The following is a 20471-nucleotide window of genomic DNA, read 5'->3' on the forward strand; positions in this document are numbered from 1 at the left end:
TTAGAGTTGAAAAGTACAGTCGATAAAAACAGATATGACAGTTAGTAAAGGAAGAACTTGTATGGGCAAGGGGAGGACAGATGAATATGATGGGAGGACAGATGTGTACATGTGAGGATGGGAGGAATAAGAAGAAAATTAGTATATTGGGAGGGTAGATATAAATATGTCAGGAGAGGTGGAGACTGATAAGTACAATGTGAGTGCAGATATTTACAGGTAAGGAGTAATATCAATGCCAGTGCAAAGTCAGAGTAGGTGTGGACAGGTTCTTCTACTGAAAACATGCGAAGGACAGATGAGCACAGTGGGAGGACATATGTGAACAGTTGATGAGAGATGTGAATGCGAGTACAGGTAAAAGGTCACCAAGAACGGCTATGGGCAAATTTTTACAAGTGAGAACAAGGGAAAAGGCAGATGTGTACAGTGAGAGGACAGGTGAGGATAGGGGAAATACACATCAGCGATGTGGGAGGACGGATTTGTCCAGTTGACAAGAAATGTGAATGCAAGTGCAAGTCAGAACAGGTATGGGCAGGTTTAAATACAGTTGGAGAACAGAAGTGTAAATGTAGAGAGTAGTGTCAATGACAGTAGAGGTAAGAACAATGTTGGATAGCTGGCTTGAGATCAAGACACAAGGAAATCCCAGTAGATGAGGACAGATTAAGGAACACTGAATATTGACTTTCTTCTATATATTTACATGTATACTTGCCAATCAAAATATACCAACAAGTTCATTGTACATTTGTCTGCTTGTATACATATTTTCACCTGTAGCAGGAGGGGCACTGTATTGTGCGGGTGATCAGTATATATACAGTATATACACAGTATATGAATTTGATATATTGCTTATCCTCAGCAGTGCTATAATCAAATCAAAGGAGCAAACAAACAAGTTTTCATACGTGGAATGTAACGAATTACATTTACTCACATTGACTGTAATTGAGTAGTTTTTTGTGTAGTTCTCTTTAAATAAGACAAAAATAATGGCAGAAAAACAAACCCGCTAAACTCACAAGAAAGAAAGATGGAAATGGATAAGACTGATACCAGTGATGCAGACCAAGCTGAATGCGAAATCGAACAAAAATTTGAACTACAAGTTGTTTGATGCCTGCGCTCACTGTCTAAATTATAAATCTGCATTTGCGATTTCTCTCATTATCATAATTATTGCATAACAGGACATTAAAGTCATGGACTGCAGTGTTTTTTATATTATTGCACTTTATTTTTAAAGGTATTCCTACCAAAAAAAAAAAACTAGTCTCCTTGCCTTTTTTGAACTACATTAGAATCCCCCCGCTGCTTCAAAAATTTACTCTGTAAATTTTACTCTAAGCAAATTTTAAATGAGCTACTTTTTACGTTTACTTGAGCAGATTTTCTAGCCTGGTAACTTTACCCGTACTTTAAAATTTCATTATAAAATATATAATAACAGTACCTTTTCTTTAATAGAATATTTAATTGGCTTTTTCACCTCTGCAAGTTTTATGTCAGGCTAGGAACATTAAAAAGAACTTCTGTTCTCTGATTAGTATGTGACCTTCTTGACCTATTAACTCTTTTGGTACAAGCATAAGTTATATAAATGGTACTATGCCAGCTTTTACTATAAATCACCAATATTACCTCAAAACAATAATTAAAATATGTTAAACATTTTCTACAGTTCAAAGTCTACAGTTTTATCTGTGACATGATGTTTTCTGCTTTTGGCCTTCATCTGTTAAATTTACTGTTTGTATTTTGTGTGTGTGTTTGAGGTGAGTGCTATATGTTTTAGGTCGGCGGGGATCTCTCTGTTCGAGAGGCCAAGTGCCGATGTGGAACAAAACGCTGCCATCAATATCAAGTGGAGCGAGTTACAGCAGAACCGCCATCGCTGCTGTTACACTGTCACACACAATGCACATGCTGCACACTGGGTCAGATGCGGTAAGCAACACATTGTCTGTCTGTCCTGTATGTCCTCGACAAAAGCAATACTTCTCCAGTTAGTGTGAATGAAAGATACATTGAAATTTACATACAGAATGCCACACCATCAACATAATGAGAATGGCAATCAGTTATCAATATTGGGTAAATTTAAGGCCAAGGTACATATAATGATAAGATACATCTTAGATAGTGGCAGGCTGTGCATTTCAGTGGTGTCCTACCTGAGTCAATCTACTTTCTAATACCATCATTATGAAGTCATGGCTATAGAAACTATGAATGCATTTTGATAGCGCTGACTTGAATGCTCTCTGACCATCCAATCAAAGTACGTGAAAATGCTGACATGTTCTGAAGCTTGCGAGTGGGCATCGGCGTGACCAAATTGCAGTTTTATTGGTTAAAATGACATCTTCAGGCAACATAGAGTTATGGTAAAAAAAAAAAAAAGCCCACAGTGCTCACGGCGCTGCTCTTACGGCAATGTGTAATGTGACTGCTGAAATCTGATTGAATAGAAACTCATTCAGACACTTGGGTGCACTGCATCTGAAGAGAAAATTCTAATGGGAATAATTTTAAACATATTCATAGACAAAGAATTATTAATTGAATTATTAATTGAAAAATAAGTCAGTGATTCTGATAGAGTCTAATTCAGTAGAGAGGGGCTTGCGGGCCCTGGCGACCCGCCACTGAACTTTTTCTTACGCATAGACCTTAGTTTTTGTACAACTGGGATTCATCAAATGCGTCTACAAGTAACATACAAACAAGTGTATGCTTGCAAATTAATCTCATTACTTTGCAATTGGTCTTCAAGGTTTTATATCTAAGAAGCTGTTTATGGCTCAGAAGTTAGACACACTGCAGGGAAAACAGAAGGAAATACTCATTATGGTGGCTTTGTTGTATCAGTATCAGTTTCAGCATTTATCAGTTTTTCGAAATTCATATCAACGCTGTGTTCAAAATGCATTCCTTACACTTAATATCACTCCAGTTGTGCTCACAGTAGAGATCTAATCTAGTTCTTACTTTCCTGATTTATGTGTATCTGTGAGTGTAGAGATGCCATTAGTGTCATAGCCAAAAAAAAGGGTTTGAATGATCTTCCATTGTTTGCTGGAAAAATATACATCTACCATATCATTGATAAAATATTCAAACAGTAATCTGTGTGCTAGCCTCATTAGCTCTATTAGCCTAATAATGCATTAGAAATGGGAAACTTCAGACACAGCAGTCAAGAAAACAGAAAAGGATCAAAAGGATATCTTTGCTGGCTATAATGGATATAAAATGCTCACATTTATTTATTAATGACTACTGAGTCCAAGTATTATGAACAGATTATTTAATTTATAAAATAAAAAAACTGTAATAATTTCATTCTTATTTACAATTATACAAACTATTTAATATTTAATATTAATTAATTAATATATCTTGCTGGCTCTCAGTATAAAACCAAAAGTAAGATTTCATAAACCAGTATTCAAGTCATCATTCTTTCACAGTAGTAAGCTTCTGATTCTCCCTCCATCAAAGTTCTTGTTTTCCCAGAACACTAAAAACTGACTTTTTAAAACTGAATGCAAAAATGTATTAGTTTAACGTTAATTACATTCTGAGATCTGTAGCAATGTTGTACCTCAAAGCTTTAGGTTTCCAGGATTGGATTATTATCTGTATGAAGTTTTGCATGTTCTTGACATAAAGTGCATCTGAAAAGTATTCACAGCGCTTCACTTTTCCCACATTTTGTTATGTTACAGCGTTATTCCAAAATGGATCTAATTCATTATTTTACAAACAATATCCCATAATGACAACATAAAAGAAGTTTTTTTTAATCTTTGCAAAATTATATATATATATATATATATATATATATATATATATATATATATATATATATATATATATATATATATAAAAATAAAAATGACATGTATATAAGTATTCACATCCTTTGTCATCACACTTAAAAATCAGTTCTGGTGCATCCTTTTTCCACTGATTATCCTTTGGCTGTTTCTACAACATGATTGGAATCCACCTGTGGTAAATTCAGTTGATTGGACGTAATTTGGAAAGGCACATACCTGTGTGTATATATAAGGTCCCACAGTTAACAGTGCATGTCAGGGCACAAACCAAGCCATGAAGTCCAAGGAATTGTCTGTAGACCTCTGAGCCTAAGCGATCGGGGAGTGAAGGGCCTTAGTCAGGGAGGTGACCAAGAACCCGATAGACACTCTGAAAGAGCTCCAGTATTTCGCTGTGGAGAGAGGAAAACCTTTATATATCAAGAACATCCATCTCTGCAGCACTCCACCAAGCATGCCTGTATGGTAGAGTGGCCAGACGGAAGCCACTTTTCAGTAAAATGCACATGACAGCCTGCCTGAAGTTTGCCAAAAGGCACCTGAAGGACTCTTAAACCATGAGAAATAAAGATTGAACTTTTTAGCCTCAATGCCTAGCCTCATGCCTGAAGCAAACCAGGCACCACTCATCACCTGGCCAATACCCTTGCTACAGTGAAGCATGGTGGTGGCAGCATCATGCTGCGGGGAAGTTTTTAGCAGCAGGAACTGGGAGACTAGTCAGGATTGAGGGAAAGATGAATGCAGCAATGTATGGAGTTATTTTTAGTGAAAACCTGCTCCAGAGCACGGACAGACCATCTTCTAACAGGAGACTGACCTTAAGCACACAGCAAAGATAACAGAGGAGTGGCTATGGGACAATGTGGCCCAGCCAGAACCCAGACTTGAATCCATTTGAACATTTCTGGAGATATCCAACCTGAAGAAGCTTGAGAGGTTCTGCAAAGAAGAATGCAGATGGCAGAATCTATGGTGTTTTTAATAAACTTTCAAAGATTTCAAACATTCCTTTTTCATGTCATCATTATGAGGTATTGTTTGTAGAATATCGATGAAAATTATTAATTTAATTCTTGTAGAAATAAGGCTATAACATATGGAAAAAGGTGAAGCGCTGTGAATACTTTCCGGATGCATTGTATGTATTGGCTTCCTTTGAGTTTTCTGTTTTTCTTGTACTGTTGACTTTGCTGGATTGCAGTTGAGTGTAAATGTAATACATTTGTTTTTAATTATGTCCTCTCTTTTTACTAAACTTTTTGTGCTACAATTGACCTAATATATTGATCTTCAAATTAAATAATGAATGCATTATTCAATAGTTCACATGGATATTTACTCGTAAGAGATTCTAATTTGTGCAGTTTTACACGTAAGGAAATGTGCCTTGCCTGACATTCTTCGATTTTTATAGCTAAAGTTACACTCTCTACTTTAAATTGTTTATTTAAATATATTATTTCAACTGCACACAACCATTAATGGATAATGAACGAAATGTGCAGCAGTTGCTAAACTGAAATCACTAGAATTTCTCTTTTACATTTTGCTATAATTTTGCTGTTTCAACTGCCTTTTATCTATATTGAATGCACAGCTGTACACATCTTCCCCCCCCCCCTTTTTTTTTCCCTGTGCATACTTGATTTAATCTTTAGACACATGTCACCATCTGTTTATATTGATCTTAACCTGCTATCAGGTGTACATACCAGCCCTGCTCATGTATGCTCTTGTACACAGCTGCCCTTTCTGGTACATTCATTTGCCCACATTTTCTCACCTAGAAATCATTCAGTGTCACTATTTTTTTCTACCTGAATGATTTGGGAGGTGAGAGGAAACCAGAAACTCCAGAGGAAATCCATTGGGTAAGATAAACAGCAATAAATCAAGCCCAGGATTGAAATAGAGACCCTGGAGCTGTGAAACGCTTGAATAACCCCATATATCCCATACCTTTTCCCATATCATATGCCTACTTGCCTATTGAGTATTATATAAGATATGCCATTAACAGACCATACACAGGGGAGAGTGAGGGTCTATTTCCTAAGGCAGCTACTTTGCAAAATCTAGATTTACAACAAGAACCAACAATCAAACTGATTCATAACATAAGTGATCGGAACATGAGAAACCATTATATAATCAAACCAAAGGAAAAACCAGAGAGTAATCCAAATAAATAAACCAGACATTTTCATCAATAAAAATCTTGTTAGCAAGTAAACACAAAGTTTACTTCAACATATGGCACTTCCCAAAAATTGATGCCTCATTGATCCATTGATTCTTCCTTTTTTGGACTGTTCAACCAGAAACTTATGAAAGTTTGTCATTTATGAAGATGCACCGTTTCTTCACATGTCCTCCCGAAGAATCCAGTAGAGACTAGATTAAAGGCTTAAATGGAGTGAGAATAAATATTCTACATCTTTAAAAATAAAAGATGAATTAAAGAGAGAATAAATTATACATTAATAAAACACACAAATAGAAGATTAACAATAATCGCAATGATTTAAACAGAACGAAACAAGAATGGGAAGCAAATGAAAGAAACACATATGTGCAGTTTAAGAATTCTTGATTTAGGAAATAATAAGGCTGTACCTGATTATCAGGCACACCCTAACCCAAGAAATTGTAACCTTTCTTGTCTTGGTCTTTCATCACCTCTACCTATCATCATCTCTAATTTATTGAGATCGGTTTCCAATCTATGTCCCTTCTGAAATTACAGTTCATTACAATATGTAAAGATTTTAGTGTGTTTGTTGCTTACTTATAGTACAGTGGCACCTCGGAGCTCGCGGCCTCAGCGCTCGCGACCTCGCATGCTCGCGACTTTCATTTCGACCGGCGACTCTCATTCAGATCAACCGCGAGCTGCTCAAAACGCTAGTTTTAACATTTCTAATCAAGGTTTATCTTATTAAAATTGTCTAATAATTAAGTGTTATGGAGTGAAATAGTGTTATTTACTCATTTAAATTGATTTCGTATAGTGTTCTTTGGGTTTTTACTGGGTTGGAAGGGGAGTATCAAAAGGTCGCGAAAATTCAGAACTCGCGACCCGTCTTGGTCCCTAACCCTCGCGAGCTCCGAGGTTCCACTGTATTATAAATTCTTGCATATTTAGACTTCTTATAAATGGTAACAGTAATGTTCCCCACCTCTCTCATCTATCCAGTAATGCCAGATATCAATAGAATGGGCTCAGTTTAGTTTTTGTTTTAGTGTATTGCATTCAATCAAATTAATTTGTTGTTGAAGAATCATTTCAATGTATCATCTGAGGTGACCTTCTCATGCTTCAAGTTAATTGCTATAACTTGCTATGTGCATTTGAAGATAGATAAGCTACTAGAATGCAATGTCAAACTTAATTTACAGCCCTAGCTCTTATTCTGTAAATGTTAGTCAAAATACATGTTAAGGTAAAATGAAATACAGTATTTTCCCCACGTTTTGAACCCCGCGGCTTAAACAATAAAGCGGGCAATTTTGGATTTTTCCTGGGTTTTTCCCGGTTTCACAAGATTCAAGCCAAAAAACTGAGCCCCATAACATTAGACCAGTGAAATTGCCGAACGGGTGCAGGTGAACCAATGAAACTCTTTATATCAAATCGCGCTCCCACTGAAGCGGCTTATAGACAGGTGCGGCGTATTTATGTTCAAAATAAAAATCTTTGTAAAATTCAGTGGGTGCATCTTATATTTGGGTGTGCTTAATAGTCCGGAAATTATGGTCATTTAATAGCTAGCCATAGTTAATTAACCCGTGCTTCTTTGCTAACACAAGTTCATACTAAACTTGCTTCCCTAATCCGAGCATAAATAGGCTAAGCAGCAGATTACATTTTAATTCATACTAAAAAATATTTATGTACATTATACTTTACTTATGATTTAGTCATTAGCAAACTACACTGTGCTACTTATATTTATATACTGTATGGCAAATTTGAGTGTGTAGTTTGTTCAAAATGAAAGAAAAAAAAATATTTTTGAGATATTTTATCGGACACTAACAAATACTAAAGTTCCTAATGTTTCATAAATACAGTTTGTAATGCTTAAGAACATTTAAAAGTAAGTAATAAGTACTTAGTATTTTATTTACTCTTAATTTTAAATAAATCTTAATTTTATTTTAAAAAAATAAAGGTGAGTTTAACTTTTAACTTTTACCTGCCAAACTGTTTTTTTGCTATATACTTCCACCTTTACATAATCTACATCATACTTACATTTAATATTACATTTTCATTTAGTATAAATTCTCGATCCTTTTGTCCTTAGCTGCACCCATATGTCCCCTCTTGACCTATACACCTTTATCAATTCATTTCATACAGGACCTCATAGACTGATAGGCCTGTATATTGTTGTTAGTGTTTCGCTGCAGCACTGTGTGTGTGTGTGTGTGTGTGTGTGTGTGTGTGTGTGTGTGTGCATGCAGATGTGATTATAGAGAGAATCAGAGTTGAAGTAAACAAGAACAACAAACACAAGAGAAGAAAACATTAAACAGACTTGTTAATTGAACATTGCTGTGCACTTCATTTCCCCCGCTAAAGGCTAGATCCTTTTGAAGTGTCTTTGTGGGATTAGACACTGTGTGTGTGTGTGTGTGTGTGTGTGTGTGTGTGTGTGTGTGTGTGTGTGTATGTGTGTGTGTGTGTGTGTGTGTGTGTGTGAGAGAGAGAGTTTGAAACAACTCGTTTATTTGTGAGCTGGCCTTGGGGCCTGGCAGTCACTTAAGGCATCTTTCTCTTAACCATAATGTTTCTTTGACCTCTTGAGTATGAAGTGCCTGGTTTTTGATCTTCCAAGAGGGATTTCTCTTTGCCTTTGTTTTCTGGAACTTACTTTCTTTTTTTTTTTTATTCATCCTGGTAAAAGAGATAAAATAGGGGCTGGTGAATCAGTTGTCAAGTGTCTGTTTGATGTAGTGATGTGTGTGAACCAAAAGCGCACTGGAAGCATAGGAGTTGAGACATAGTTTTCTTCCAGTTTCACTTCCTAAGTCATTCCATTCAGCAACACCAAGGCATCTTCTGGAGAGTTCAGTCATTTATCTTATCAGATGTTTGACATATCCTTCATGATGTTAAAATAGATTGATGCTTAATTCTTAAAATATTGATTGTGGCCTTAATATTCAACTCTATAAAGGTTCTACTTCAATATTTGGTCAAACAAAATGTCTAACCAGGCAGCATATTTTTCTTTGTTTATTTAATTGTTGTATTTCTGCTGTTGTATATAAGGTATTGCAGACTTTTTTGAGATACACTAACTAACCTGATCACATGGCTTACCAGTTAACCAGTATGTTATTATTTTTTAGAATATAATTGTCCTTTTGTTTTGTTTTTATAAATTTTTTAAAAGAATAAAATTGTGACATATATACTATGATACAGTGATGTATTTTAGCTTTCGCCTTCCACCCTGTTCTTGGATTCCCCCCCATACAATTTTGTGCTACAGTGTACATTTGATGCCTTGTAGAATGTACAAACATACACACAAAAACGCCCAGTGATGTGTGAAAGTGCTGAGTCTGAAGTAGGTCATTATTGGTGCTTCTGGCTCTGGAACCGATGTCTTCATCCAGGATGGTTTCAAATAGCTTGTTATTGTTCATGTGTCTATGTATTATACATGTATCTATGATTCTCTGACACCTGGTTGATACTAGGATATTCTGTGTGTCCATTAATGCTAAGATCTTCCACTATAAGTCACATCCACCATTTATCTATCTTTATTAACTGCTTTATGAAGATCAGGGTCAAAATTGATTCAGAGCACAGGGAACACAGGGCACCAGGCAAGAATACACCCTGGATGGGTTGGTAATCAATCATAGGGCAATTATCCCTTATTATAAATTGTGCTAAATAGTAATTTGGATTTTAGCTAGCAAACAAATGTTCTTTTAGAGGGTTGGATGTTCAAATGTATACACATCTTATTTGATTATACTCAGCATTATTCAGTGGATAGTCTCACATGGATACTTATTGCTCCTTTAACTTTTTGATTGAATGATTTATTCCAGAGCTACCTGTCTGAGGCTCAGATGGTTTCGTTGGCACAGATACGTGCCGCCTTTTTGCGTTCGCTAAAGTTGGGGGAGCGAACCGGCCACGCCCTGCTCAAGCGTAGACACTGACGTTTGTTCAGCTTGACTTCTGACGTGTTGGATGAGAAAAGAAACAGACAGTCTTTCTTGGTTGTTCCTTGATAAAAAAAAATATAAATAATTGGAGTGCACTACATAGACAAAACTTCAGTGGGTCTTTCTCAAATTGTTTACACAACGTTGGACTCACACTTAAGATTTCTAAAGATTTGCACTCCACTGGAACTAACTTGTTTTAAAATGATTATGCACCAAGGATGTCCAAGTTTGTTTGCCAAGGTTGAAGTGGAAGAACTGGACAGAGTCCTGGCCACAACCCCACTGAACACCTGAGCAGTGAAAAAGAATGATGACCTCAGACCCCCTCAACTGACATCAATACCTGGCCCCAGTACCACTCTTGTAGCCTTAGTCTTTAGCAGCTAACTGTAGCAATCTTGTTCAGAAACAACTACTGAGTTGTGAGTACAGATTAATTTGACTCACCTCCAGAGTGAATAGTTGAGTTGTATTTTCATGTGTCTATTTCTCAGTGACCAATTACTAACTAACATTAACATCAAAAGGCTAATCACTGATCACTATTGTCCCCAATGACCAATTCCTGATCACCAATGTTCCCAAAAGTTATAAAGTTAAAAGTTTTCCCCCTGTGTACTTTGGTATTTATTTAAAACAGTTTTTCAATATATTAAAAATGTATAAACGAGTAATTTAAAATATAACCATTTCCTTTGTACCTATTTTTACTGGCTATACCCTGCCACTGGTTTATTTATCTGCATTCTTAGGTCAAATTGTAGCATTTTGTAATATGTTGTTTTCCCTAAAAGTCTTTTTTGTAGAAAAGTCTTTTTTCCCCTCGAATAACAAGTTTCAATTTGCAAACTATCATGATGATTGATGTTGACATCAGCTTTTGACTCCTAGCAAATTTTCTGAGCAAGCATTAGCTACCTTTCCCTAAAAGAATTTGGCAACAGTTGGGAGTTGAGTGTCCAAAGGTAGTAAAGTTCGGGATCGAAACTGTCTCTGTGTTGTCGGAAAGGCACTAGCACAGCTAAGCCATTGCTTGTCAGCAATGATTCATCATTAGCTTATTGATAACACAGAGAGCAGACTTGGTTGGCTGGCCAGACAGCAGCTAAAGGCTTTTTTTGGCAGTCACATTTATTACCTTAATTTAAATGGTTTACTTAGAATGATCAGCAACAAGAATTTGCAAAGCCAGCCAGTAAGCTGTCATCAAGCACTGTCTCTGGCATGGTCAGGGTTCAACAATGAGGTCATCATTGATGTTGGCATTGCTTCTCTGAAGTAGATGAATGTAGTCTGTGGTCTGCTTACCACTCAGGGAGTGGGAGAGAGTAGTATGATTATGGTTTCAAATAGTACTTGCAATCCACTTTCTAAAAGTATAAGATAACTTTTTATGCATCCTCTATAGCTATTGTCCTGATAGTAAAATACAGAGCAATAATAATATACCAACACAGTACTGAGTATATACTGTATGATTGAGGATTCTGATGTGATATATAATCTGTGATGTTTCCTTTCAATATTTTTTCTAGCCTTAGTGTGATTTCATGGCCCTATGAACCCTATGAACTCTTTTTGCAGCAGTGTTTTGTGTTGGTGCACTCATTTTTATTTCTACACATGTTTTAGTTTCACTGTTTAGATCATGTTTATTGTAATTTATCCCTTCAGTGCTTTATCATATCCCTCTGAAGGCCTGCATCTCCTGCCTTGCTCTTTCTCTGTAGAATTCTACATTCCTGATTCTTATGTGTTCTGCTTAATGCTTTGGATTTCCCTATTTTATTCATTCATGTGTAAGATGTGTTTCTGCCTTCTAGTACGTTTCCTTGGCACCCTGGAAGCCTTTGTCTCCTGCAGTGGTTCTGCTCAGAACAGCATGGTGCTGGCATGGAAAGAAACCGAGGCCCGCCCTCTCAGAATCGCAGCTTTTAACATAGAAAGAGGAATTATGGATCTGGACTATCACCCAGGACTGAACCTCATTGGTATTTTGCTAATAATAATAATAATAATAATAATAATAATAATAATAATAATCGTCATTTACAAAAGTAACTGATTTCTGTTTACTCCGCTACTGAATATGTGAACAGAACACTTTTTTTTTGGTTAAGTCAATGGAACAGTTAGGAACATTGGTACACGAATACCTTTTTTTTTACAGTGAAGCTTTAAATGTACAGGCATATTTTGAGGTAAAAAGCTTACACAGGTGAAGAGTGATGTAACCGAATAAGAATAAATTGGGTCTTATTTATTAAGCCGATCAATATGGATTTATTCATAAATCATTCATTTGAGTGTGTACATGAGACATACAGTGGGTACGGAAAGTATTCAGACCCCCTTAAATTTTTCACTTTTTGTTATATTGCAGCCATTTGCTAAAATCATTTAAGTTCATTTCTTTTCCTCATGAATGTACACACAGCTCCCCATACTGACAGAAAAACACAGAATTGTTGACCTTTTTGCAGATTTATTAAAAAAGAAAAACTGAAATATCACATGGTCCTAAGTATTCAGACCCTTTGCTGTGACACTCATATATTTAACTCAGGTGCTCTCCATTTCTTCTGATCATCCTTGAGATGGTTCTACACCTTCATTTGAGTCCAGAAATTTTTTTATTATACTGATTGGACTTGATTAGGAAAGCCACACACCTGTTTATATAAGACCTTACAGATCACAATGCATGTCAGAGCAAATGAGAATCATTAAGGTCAAAGGAACTGCCTGAAGAGCTCAGAGACAGAATTGTGGCAAGGCACAGATCTGGCCAAGGTTCCAAAAAAATTTCTGCAGCACTAAAGGTTCCTAAGAGCACAGTGGCCTCCGTAATCCTTAAATGGAAGACGTTTGGGACGACCAGAACCCTTCCTAGAGCTGGCCGTCCGGCCAAACTGAGCTATCGGGGGAGAAGAGCCTTGGTGAGAGAGGTAAAGAAGAACCCAAAGATCACTGTGGCTGAGCTCCAGAGATGCAGTCGGGAGATGGGAGAAAGTTTTAGAAAGTCAACCATCACTGCAGCCCTTCACCAGTGGGGCTTTATAGCAGAGTGGCCCGACGGAAGCCTCTCCTCAGTGCAGGACACATGAAAACCCGCATGGAGTTCTCCAAGATGGTGAGAAATAAGATTCTCTGGTCTGATGAGACCAAGATAGAACTTTTTGGCCTTAATTCTAAGCGGTATGTGTGGAGAAAACCAGGCACTGCTCATCACTTGTCCAATACAGTCTCAACAGTGAAGCATGGTGGTGGCAGCATAATGCTGTGTGGGTGTTTTTCAGCTTCAGGGACAGGACGACTGGTTGCAATCAAGGGAAAGATGAATGCGGCCAAGGACAGGGATATCCTGGACGAAAACCTTCTCCAGAGTGCTTTGGACCTCAGACTGGGCTGAAGGTTTACCTTCCAACAAGACAATGACCCTAAGCACACAGCTAAAATAACGAAGGAGTGGCTTCAGAACAACTCCGTGACTGTTCTTAAATGGCCCAGCCAGAGCCCTGACTTAAACCCAATTGAGCATCACTGGAGAGACCTAAAAATAGCTGTCCACCAACGTTTACCGTCCAACCTGACAGAACTGGAGAGGATCTGCAAGGAGGAATGGCAGAGGATCCCCAAATCCAGGTGTGAAAGACTTGTTGCATCTTTCCCAAAAAGACTCCTGGCTGTATTAGATCAAAAGGGGGCTTCTACTAAATACTGAGCAAAGGGTCTGAATACTTAGGACCATGTGATATTTCAGTTTTTCTTTTTTAATAAATCTGCAACAGTGTCAACAATTCTGTGTTTTTCTGTCAGTATGGGGTGCTATGTGTACATTCATGAGGAAAAGAAATGAACTTAAATGATTTTAGCAAATGGCTGCAAAATAAAAAAGAGTGAAAAATTTAAGGGGGTCTGAATACTTTCCGTACCCACTGTATAGTATTAATCATCAGACCTTAATCTGGAAATCAGAAAATGCAGCTGTTATAAATGCACTTACACAGTGCATCCAGAAAGTATTCACACTTTTTCCAAATTTTCTCATGTTACAGCTCTATTCCAAAATGGATTAAATTCATTATTTTCCTCAAAATTACCCCGAAATAACAACGTGAAAGGAGTTTGTTAGAAATCTTTGCAAATTTATAAAAAAAATTTAATAAATAAAAATAAAATCACATGTAGATAAGTATTCACAGCATTTGCTCAATACTTTGTTGAAGCACCTTTAGCACCAATTACAGCCTCAAGTCTTTTTTATTTGAATGCTACAAGCTTGGCGCACCTATTTTTGGGCAGTTTCTCCTATTTTTCTTTGCGGAACCTCTCAAGCTCCATCAGGTTTGATAAGGGGACTGTCAGTGCACAGCCATTTTCAGATCCCCCCCGGAGATGTTCAATCGGTTTCAAATCGGGGCTCCGGCTGGGCCACTCAAAAAATTTTTGAGTCTTCCCGTAGCCACTCCTTTGTTATCTTAGAGTTTAATCTTGGTTTCTCATGGACTGAGTGCCCTTCAGATGCCTTTTGGCAACCTCCAGGCAGGCTGTCATGTGCCTTTTCCTGAGGAGTGGCTTCTATCTGGCCAGTTTACCATACAGGCCTGATTGGTGGAGTGCTGCAGAGATGGTTGTTCTTCTGGAAGCTTCTCCTCTCGTCACAGAGAAATGCTGGAGCTCTTTTAGATTGACCATCGGGCTCTTTTTCACCTTTCTGACTAAGCCCTTTCTCCCCTGATCGCTCAGTTTGGCCCAGTCAGGTGGCCCGCTTTAGGAAGAGTCCTGGTGGTTCCAAAATTCATTAATTTAAGGATGATGGAGGCCACTGTGCTCCTTGAGACCTACAATGCTGCAGAAATTATTATGTACCCTTCCCTAAATCTATGCCTTGATACAATCCTGTCTTGGAGGTTTACAGACAATTTCTTGGACTTCATGGCTTGGTTTGTGCTCTGACATGCACTTTTAATTGTTAAACCTTATATAGACAAGTGTGTGCCTTTCCAATCAACTGAATTTACCACAAGTGGACTGTTGTAGAACTTCTAGTAACATCTCAAAGATGATCAGTGAAAACAGGATGCACCTGAGCTCAATTTTAAGTGTCATGGCAAAGGCTGTAAAAAACTTATGTACATGTGATTTTTTTCATTTTCTTTATTATTTTATTTTTTATTTTGGAGGATGGAATCATGTTTGTTTGAAAAATATGCTGTTTGTCTCCAAGCTACTGCAGGTCTGAATAACCAAGTGTGCCTCTGGAACCCTTACCTGGTTTCTAAGCCTGCTGGCATCCTTCAAGGTCATGTTACCAGTGTTGTTGCAGTTCAATTCATGATAAGCAAAAAACAGCTGATTAGCTTTTCTAAAGACAAGGTGAGAGAGAAGGGTAGACTGAGGTACAGAAATAACACAAATACATGCTTGTTTTCGTGGAAATATCAAAATGTCTTGTCAAAATACTCAAGTATGAATCATCTTTCAGTCTGTAAACCAGATATGTTATACAAATTGTTAATTTTCAAACATTTTCATGCTTTGAGTGGTTAGAGTCAATATGTTCACTGGTAAAAACATGAAATGAAGGATTTTTTTTTGAACATTGACACAGATGCAATGGAGTAAAAGCACATTTGTTTATATATTTTCTCTCTCTTAGGTCTTAAGGGTGTGGGATGTGTCCACTCATCTGTGTGTCCAGAATGTGGCAGGACTCTTCCCTAAAACTCCTGAGTGTAAAATACTCCTTTTCTTCCACGAGGAGCGATCACGCCTCTTCCTTTCCTTTAACAGCTCTCTGTTCTTCCTCGAGGCACAGAAGGAGGATAGAAAGAGCGTGATGAGTCATGAGAGCGCAGTCACCTGTGTCCTCTATAACTCTCTCTTTAGACAGGTGGGGGCGCTCTGACCCCATAAAACCTTCATGTGTTAGGAGACACTTGTGTCCCACAAACACACACATACACACACACACACACACACACACACACACACACACACACACACACACACACACACACACACACACACACACACACACTACAAATCCTTACCACGTTGATGCTGTGCTCCTTTAAGGTTATCAGCAGTGACGCAAACTCCAGTGTGAAGATTTGGCTCATGGACACTGGACAGAAGGTCAAGCACTTTCCCCGTTGCCATGACGATGCTGAGATCACCACCATGGCACTGGATGCGACTCAGACAAGACTCTTCACTGCCGGCACGGATGGAGCAGTAAAGGTCAGAGTTCACAAGTGGATTAGTACAAGCAATTATAGTATTATAGCAATTAGAAAATCAGAAGATAGAAGCCATCAGTTAAAAAACATTCAAAACATCATCTGTTTATCAGGTCATAAAAATAAATTTGTAAATCTAGCATCAAATAATATAAGATATAATAGATTCCACTATTACATTAATGTATTTAAACGAAAAGGCTATGTACTGTATAAGCTAAAAGTCAGCACAGCGAATCAATTAACAGCTCATAGATGCACCTTAAGCATCAACAATCTGAAGTCAACATTTCCTCTGAGTTTTTATGAGTCAAGTTACAAATTTTGCTTCGTTCTCATTTAAAGATTTTTTACGTCAAATATTCTTAATAACAAAACTTCTCCAAAGGAACTGTTGTGATTTCTTGGGAACCATTGAGAAGTCATGCTTGCATGTGCTTTCTACGGATAAAAGGCTTTCTTCTAGATACCCTTCCATAAAAACAAAAAAGGATGGCTTTATGGCTTTCTCAAAGGAAAGCCATAAACGTCAACATTTTATATATTTGCTAAAGCTTGCAGAGCTCGTTTCTTCTTTTAAATTTCTCTGATCATCTTAGATACATTTGCTGGATTTCTACTTCCGCTGGCAACTATTTTTTAATAGTTTTTTCTCACTGTATAATAATGCAGCTGTCAGGGAGCACCCTGCACTCCCGCCCGCACATGCCCCGCCAACACGGAGCTTCTTGCCTGATTACTAACTCGGCGCACCTGACTTCTATCAGACTCCCTCCCATATAAGCAGCTTCGCTTCCCACCAACACCGTCCGTTATTGCCCTTATGGACTCAAGCTGTCAGCTCTACGATTCCCTTTCTGCTGCCAGTTTTGCTTGCTATTTCGACACGCTACTTTCGATACAGCCCTTTTGCTTTCGCCGCTTCGCTCCGGGTTTCTGTTCTGGGTGTGTGAGTGCTCATTGGACTTTACATCATCTGTCATTAAAACCCTGGTTTTGCACAGCTCCGCTTTCCGCCTCGTCCGTGCGTAACAGAATAACGGACCGACAACAAAGGGGAGAGAGAGAGCGCCGCCCCTCACCTGGAGATGGACGCACACGCCGGCGCCACATCGGACACGGTACGGGATAGTGCCGCCGCCGCTAACCCCGCACCCGTTCCAATGGCGTTTCCCTCTACTTTCTCCGGCGAACCATCTGAATGCTGCGGGTTTTTGATGCAAGTGGATCTCTTCATAGAGATGCAGCCGCAGCGTTTCCCCACCGCTTGAGCAAAGATTGCGTTCATCATCACCTTGCTTTCCGGGAAGGCGTTAGCCTGGGCCCAATCTCTCTGGGAAGCCGCAGGACCGGTGGTGTATTCCTACACGGCATTCACCGCGCACTTCCGGGAAGTGTTTAGTACCTCCCCCGGAGTCCTCTCCACTACGGATCAGCTGCTCGGGTTGCGCCAGGGTGAGGATTCCATCACCGATTACAGCCTCCGTTTTCGCACTCTGGCGGCATCTTGTGGCTGGAACGAGTCAGCGCTGCTCGGTATTTATCGGCAGGGTTTGGCTCCTGAAATAAAGCAGGCGATGGCCATTCACGAGGATTCGGTGGGATTGGAAGATTTCATACAGAAATCCATCGGCCTCGCACAGCGTTTGGCGGCATGCCGGAGCTCGCCACCATTGCCCACGTCGTCATTTCCCGTCATGCAACGTTCAGCGCCTACGGCTTCAGGGGACGAACCCACGCAGCTCGGAACCCAGAGGCTGACCCAGAGAGCGCGAAACAACCGCTTGGCCACGGGTAGATGTCTGTACTGCGGGAAGCCGGGTCATTTCATCGCCGGCTGCCCCACTCGCCCATCTCGTGCCTCGGTGAGTTCAGTCCCGTTTCCTACTGAAATCTCTCCGTTATCTAAGCTCTTGGTGACACTGTTAACGCCTGCTCTCTCTTTATCGGTTCGGGCGCTGGTCGACTCCGGTTCCGCAGGGAACTTCATCTCACAGGACTGCCTCGACCGGCTACAGCTCCGCCGAGAGAGGGGCTCCCAGGACTTAGCCGTGCAAACCATCCAGGGGCGCCCGCTGGGGAGAGGCTGGGTGAAGTATTGTGCCCCGGCGATCACACTACAGGTCGGACTGTTCCACCAGGAGGAGATCAGGTTCATGGTGCTTGAGGACTCCACTGTCAGCGTGATCCTGGGAAGACCCTGGCTTCAACAACACGCGCCGAGGTGTTCCTGGGACCCGTGCGACATCCTGGAGTGGAGCCCTCACTGCCTCCAGCACTGCCTCTCCGGACTTCCCTCCAGGATCCCGCGGGCCATCGTGGGTGCCACCCAGGTGGAGGCAGCGACCACAAACACCCAGGTTGAGCTCCCTGAAGTGTATCGGGCCTACAAGGACGTTTTCAGTGCACAGGCTGCCACCCGTCTTCCTCCTCACCGGCCTTGGGACTGTGCTATTGACTTGCTTCCGGGGGCGAAGCTACCCAAGGGCCGGATCTACCCCCTGTCAGCCCCTGAACACAAGGCGATGGAGGAATACATCGCACAGGCCCTCCGTCAGGGGTTCATCGCCCCTTCCACTTCTCCGGCCCTGCATTGATTTCCGACAGCTGAATTCCCAGATCGTTCCCCTTCCTTATCCCCTGCCGCTCGTTCCGGCGGCCCTGGAGGAGCTACGGGAGGCGCGGGTCTCCATCGACTTTGTCACCGATCTCCCCCGCTCCGAAGGGAACACTTGTATCCTGGTGGTAGTGGACCGGTTCTCAAAAGGCTGTCGCTTCATCCCCCTGAAGGGCCTGCCGACCGCCCTGGAGACCGCCGAGGCCCTGTTCCACCAAGTCTTTCGCACCTTCGGCCTCCCAGAGGAGATCGTCTCGGACCGAGGACCGCAATTTACGTCACGGGTCTGGAGGGCTTTCTTTCGTCTCCTAGGGGTCTCAGTCAGCCTTTCCTCCGGTTACCATCCCCAGACCAACGGGCAGGCGGAAAGGAAGATTCAGGAGCTCAGCCAGTATCTTCGGGTGTATTGCAGCCAGGACCAGGAGAGCTGGTGTCGCTTTCTGCCATGGGCCGAGTACGCCCAAAACTCGCTTCGCCAGGACGCGACGGGGCTTATGCCCTTCCAGTGTACGCTGGGTTTTCAGCCACCTCTCTTCCCTTGGTCCGACGAGCCCCGTGATGTACCCGCCGTGGATGCATGGTTTCGGGAGAGCAACCGGGTCTGGGAGTCGGCGCACACACAACTCCGGAGGGCAGTGCGGAACACACGACGGCACGCCGACGCCCGTCGGCTGGAGGCGCCCCGTTTCCGGCCGGGTGACCGGGTATGGCTTTCCACCCGGGACCTACGTCTCAGGCTCCCCTGCCGCAGGCTGTGCCCCAGCTTTGTGGGCCCGTTCAAGATCGCCCGGCAGGTCAACGAGGTGACTTACCGTTTGGAGCTTCCGCCCAGGTACCGTATCCACCCGACATTCCATGTGTCTCTGCTGAAGCCTCACCGTCCGTCTCTCTCTCCCTCTCTAGGTGGCCCCGACGCGTCCGTCCAGCCGGAGATCTTAGACCAGCCAGGGGTCTACGCGGTGCGCGAGGTATTGGACTCACGACGGCGCGGGGGTCGCCTTGAGTACCTGATCGACTGGGAGGGATACGGTCCGGAGGAACGCTCATGGGTGGCTCGGCAGGACATCCTGGACCCGGCGCTGTTGGTGGAGTTCCACGCGGCTCACCCGCATCGCCCGGCGCCCCGGGGCAGGGGTAGGCCTCGTCGCAGGGCTCGGGCGTCTGGTGCCGCCCCTGGAGGAGGGGGTGGTGTCAGGGAGCACCCTGCACTCCCGCCCGCACATGCCCCGCCAACACGGAGCTTCTCGCCTGATTACTAACTCGGCGCACCTGACTTCTATCAGACTCCCTCCCATATAAGCAGCTTCGCTTTCCACCAACACCGTCCGTTATTGCCCTTATGGACTCAAGCTTTCAGCTCTACGATTCCCTTTCTGCTGCCAGTTTTGCTTGCTATTTCGACACGCTACTTTCGATACAGCCCTTTTGCTTTAGCCGCTTCGCTCCGGGTTTCTGTTCTGGTTGTGTGAGTGCTCATTGGACTTTACATCATCTGTCATTAAAACCCTGGTTTTGCACAGCTCCGCTTTCCGCCTCGTCCGTGCGTAACAG

The 20471-nt window shown here is 41.2% G+C and overlaps 1 protein-coding gene and 1 long non-coding RNA gene across 3 annotated transcripts in view; one reads left to right on the forward strand and one right to left on the reverse strand.

Moving 5' to 3' along the window:
- The window catches only part of LOC310732402 (cilia- and flagella-associated protein 337-like), a 55060-nt gene that overhangs the window by 6854 nt on the left and 27735 nt on the right, over positions 1–20471 (forward strand). For both annotated transcript variants that reach the window (XM_083552894.1, XM_083552895.1), the window contains exons 5-9: positions 1785–1956; positions 11882–12049; positions 15289–15437; positions 15721–15954; positions 16140–16304. In XM_083552894.1, the coding sequence (XP_083409020.1) occupies positions 1785–1956; positions 11882–12049; positions 15289–15437; positions 15721–15954; positions 16140–16304 (888 nt within the window). The remainder of the gene's footprint in view (positions 1–1784; positions 1957–11881; positions 12050–15288; positions 15438–15720; positions 15955–16139; positions 16305–20471) is intronic.
- On the reverse strand, positions 1225–3773 carry LOC310732598. Its single transcript, XR_014535531.1, has 2 exons — positions 1617–3773; positions 1225–1425 (listed from the first exon to the last, which is right to left on the reverse strand). It is a non-coding gene; the product is annotated as an uncharacterized lncRNA (long non-coding RNA).

This window comes from Silurus aristotelis (assembly GCF_946808225.1).
Source record: "Silurus aristotelis genome assembly, chromosome: 10".
Taxonomy (NCBI): Eukaryota; Metazoa; Chordata; class Actinopteri; order Siluriformes; family Siluridae; genus Silurus; species Silurus aristotelis.